General features: G+C 39.9%; 1 protein-coding gene across 2 annotated transcripts in view; it reads right to left on the minus strand.

Annotated features, from left to right (window-relative positions):
* hbae4 (hemoglobin alpha embryonic-4) overlaps positions 1-1167 on the minus strand; it is a 1989-nt gene extending 822 nt beyond the window's left edge. For both annotated transcript variants that reach the window (XM_020615937.1, XM_020615939.1), the window contains exons 1-2: positions 826-1167; positions 158-350 (exon numbers count right to left, since the gene is read on the minus strand). In XM_020615937.1, the coding sequence (XP_020471593.1) occupies positions 158-350; positions 826-917 (285 nt within the window). In that variant the 5' untranslated portion in view covers positions 918-1167. The remainder of the gene's footprint in view (positions 1-157; positions 351-825) is intronic.
* Between the last annotated feature and the right edge of the window lie 2466 nt (positions 1168-3633).

The raw sequence follows: 3633 nt of genomic DNA on the forward strand, positions 1-3633 counted from the left end.
TTTTTTGGAGTTCTATTTCAGTAGACTTTGATCTGATATGGACTGATGGCATTTACAGAAATGTCATTGCCATTCTTCACTAGACACAAAGGAATGTGAGAGCATTTCTCAGCTGAGATCAATCAGTAGAATCGTTGCTCTGTCTAAGGTCATGCACCTTGAAGTTGGTCGGGTCTATCCGCAGCTTGTAGGCATGCAGAGTTTGTAGAGGAGCCAGGGTGACGGTCAACTGGCTGATGTCTTTGGCTCCCTCTGCTATGGCTAGGACAATCTTCTTCCCATGAGAGAGCAGATGAGCAGAGCCGGGATTTATGTCTAACGTCCTCGTTCCCGGGTAAGAGGCGAACATCCTTTGGAAAAAGAGAACGGTGAATCTGGAGTTCTGTCAGTAGTGTTGCAATGATGCGTAACTGAAATACAAATTATTTTGCTCCTTCCTGTCGGTGCGCCATCATCATCATCACCATCACCACTGGTGTGAACGCTGTTCATGCACTGCCCCTATCTGATGACTTAGGAAAGTAAAGCACCTACATATGTGTCATTTTGATTAATAGTTAGTAAATAAATTGTAATAAAAACTATCCATCAATTCCTATGTAATACGTCTTTTAAAGTAACCTATAAACGTTCATACGTAGAGGCCTAGATCTCCATATATAAACTTTCTGAACAATGCATGTAGAGGTTGGTTACTTCCAGCAGTGTGGTCTTCATATCTCGTTGGCTTTAAAAGAATTAAATTCCTTAATAATGCAGCATTTTATTTCAATACACAGAAAGTTCCGATTTGGGAAAAGTCGGTAAAACAGAGTGTGAACCTACCTAAGAAGCGCATCTGACCCAATATATTCAGCCACAGGAGTCAGCCTTTCCCATATTTCTACTATTAGTTCTTTCTCCGTCTTTGAGAGCATGGCACGGAGGAACAGAGCCCAAACTGTAGCTGAATATCCAGAGATGACTTTGCAGCGGAGGTCAGGCGACAAATCTGTGCGTAAAAGGCGTTAATCCACCATTTTATTAAGGGATTAACGCTGTTAACCAAAATGCAGACGACGTTAATGAGTAAAATAGACGAATTCTTTCTGTGTGAAGAAAACGAGAAAATGGCACAGGTCTCCGCAGCCGTGTTGTCTCCCTCCTGTGCGTTATCAGGCTGCGGACAGGGCAGGGTGGGGGCGCCACACCACTGCGCTATCTGCTGCTCTATGTGCGTCACACTGTATGTCTACCATATCATTCACATAGCTGACCTCAGTTTTGCTAGTAAGGCTTACAAGCTATACATACTCAGGAGTAAATAAATAAAGAGAGAAATAAAAATAAAATAAAAATACACAAAGCAATGCAGCTCATTTATTTTATTTGTTTTCTCATTTCACTCATCAGTGTTGGGAGTTCTTATTGGAATATGATTGACAGTAAATTCTTTTTTGAATTAATAAAAATAAGATGTTTATTTTATTTCGTAAAGTCCATTCCTCTAAGTATTAGCGTACTAGTTTCTTAAGTGTTGAAAGTGTATAATAAAGGAAGGAAGCATGTGGCCAACACTCACTGAGCGCTTTCTCAGATACACCTGTACAACCGAGTGCAATCAAATAGAACTGCCATATCATCATGCTCATAATGTTTCAGTTTTTGGTGAAACTGTCAGAAATATGTCTTTTATTAAAGTACTAGACTGGATTATATTCAGAAGCATTCCTAATATTCTGACCCCTTCATGTATGTAAGTGAGGAGGACAAATATACAGCAATGCAGAGATGTTTTGCTCAGTTGAAGTCTCCGAGCCGCTGCTATCTGCAGCTCCATAAGCTGCTTGCTAAAGGACAGTGGGCAGGAGGCCAGATAACAGTAGAGCCAAGGAGCAGGCTGGGTCAAGGGCAACTACAGTTTCAATGTAAAGACCAGCAACAGCTGTCTAGAAAAGGCATGAGGTTTCAGTGTTACCCACAGCTGTGAAAGAAATACTCCATAATTTATAGCTAAGGTCCCCTCTTCAAGGCTGGGCCTCAGAATCAGGGAAGCCAGGACTCACTTCATGTAAATTCATTGATGTGATTTTTAGTAGTACATATTTCCAATAAAATTGTAATGTCAATCATACTATCACATACCAAATGATACATAAGTGGCCGGGCAGTGTATAAGTTGTAGCTGACACCCTTAAATGTGCCAGTTGTGACAACACAATTACTGAAGGATTGTTGAAATATCATTAACAGGAAAACCTAGTCATTTTTAAATGTAATAGATTGTTGGAAATTGCATCACATCAGACACATATCCACATCAAATGCAATATTTTATTCTTAAGACTTTTTAAAGTGCCTTAGATTTGTGTTACTGCCTATTTATTAAGCTGGTTTTGAAGTCTGATCAGTGAATTGTAAACACTTCAAACTTTCTCTGCTGAATCAGAGAGAAAGAAAGGGAAAGAAAGTGAAAGAGTTGTGGGATTAACCCATACACTACAGCAGAGTACATAATTGCACACCTTTTGCATTATATTGTGTTCCTGTTGTATTTTTATTTGCTTCCTTCACCTGCTGCTTTAAAGTGCCTTAGACTTTGTGTTACTTATTTAACTACTTTATATTTCACTTGTATTTTGTGGCATTCACGTGGACGGCATAGTAAGAATTTCATTGTACAGGGAAACACGTTTCCTAACTGTGCATATGACAAATAAATACGTTGACCTTTAAATGTAGTTTTCTATGGATTTGAAGCATTACCAGACATTATCAGCTGTTACAGCTGTTACGCAGTGAAGTGGTGAGGGCTGACTCAGCACAATGAGGGATGTCCCTTAAACAAAAATGCACAGTCATGCTATATGTTACAGTGTGGTAGGCAAGTCACACAACTGACATGTAAGAAGAAAGTGCTGTTAATAACAACTTTGCCCACCCAGAAAACTGGGATGTAGCCTTTTTTTGCAGTTACCAATATATGTAATGTGACTATCAGGCCTTCACCAGTTTAACTCCTTGGTTGAGCCTATGTACAGTGGGTACGGAAAGTATTCAGACCCCCTTAAATTTTTCACTCTTTGTTATATTGCAGCCATATGCTAAAATCATTTAAGCTCATTTTTTCCTCATTAATGTACACACAGCACCCCATATTGACAGAAAAACACAGAATTTTTGACATTTTTGCAGATTTATTAAAAAAGAAAAACTGAAATATCACATGGTCATAAGTATTCAGACCCTTTGCTGTGACACTCATATATTTAACTTAGGTGCTGTCCATTTCTTCTGATCATCCCTGAGATGGTTCTACACCTTCATTTGAGTCCAGCTGTGTTTGATTATACTGATTGGACGTGATTAGGAAAGCCACACACCTGTCTAAGACCCTACAGCTCACAGTGCATGTCAGAGCAAATGAGAATCATGAGGTCAAACGAACTGCCTGAAGAGCTCAGAGACAGAATTGTGGCAAGGCACAGATCTGGCAAAGGTTACAAAAAAATTTCTGCTGCACTTAAGGTTCCTAAGAGCACAGTGGCCTCCATAATCCTTAAATGGAAAACGTTTGGGACGACCAGAACCCTTCCTAGAGCTGGCCGTCCGGCCAAACTGAGCTATCGGGGGAGAAGAGCCTTGGTGAGAGAG

Source organism: Monopterus albus, unplaced genomic scaffold, assembly GCF_001952655.1.
Source record: "Monopterus albus unplaced genomic scaffold, M_albus_1.0 scaffold171.1, whole genome shotgun sequence".
Taxonomy (NCBI): Eukaryota; Metazoa; Chordata; class Actinopteri; order Synbranchiformes; family Synbranchidae; genus Monopterus; species Monopterus albus.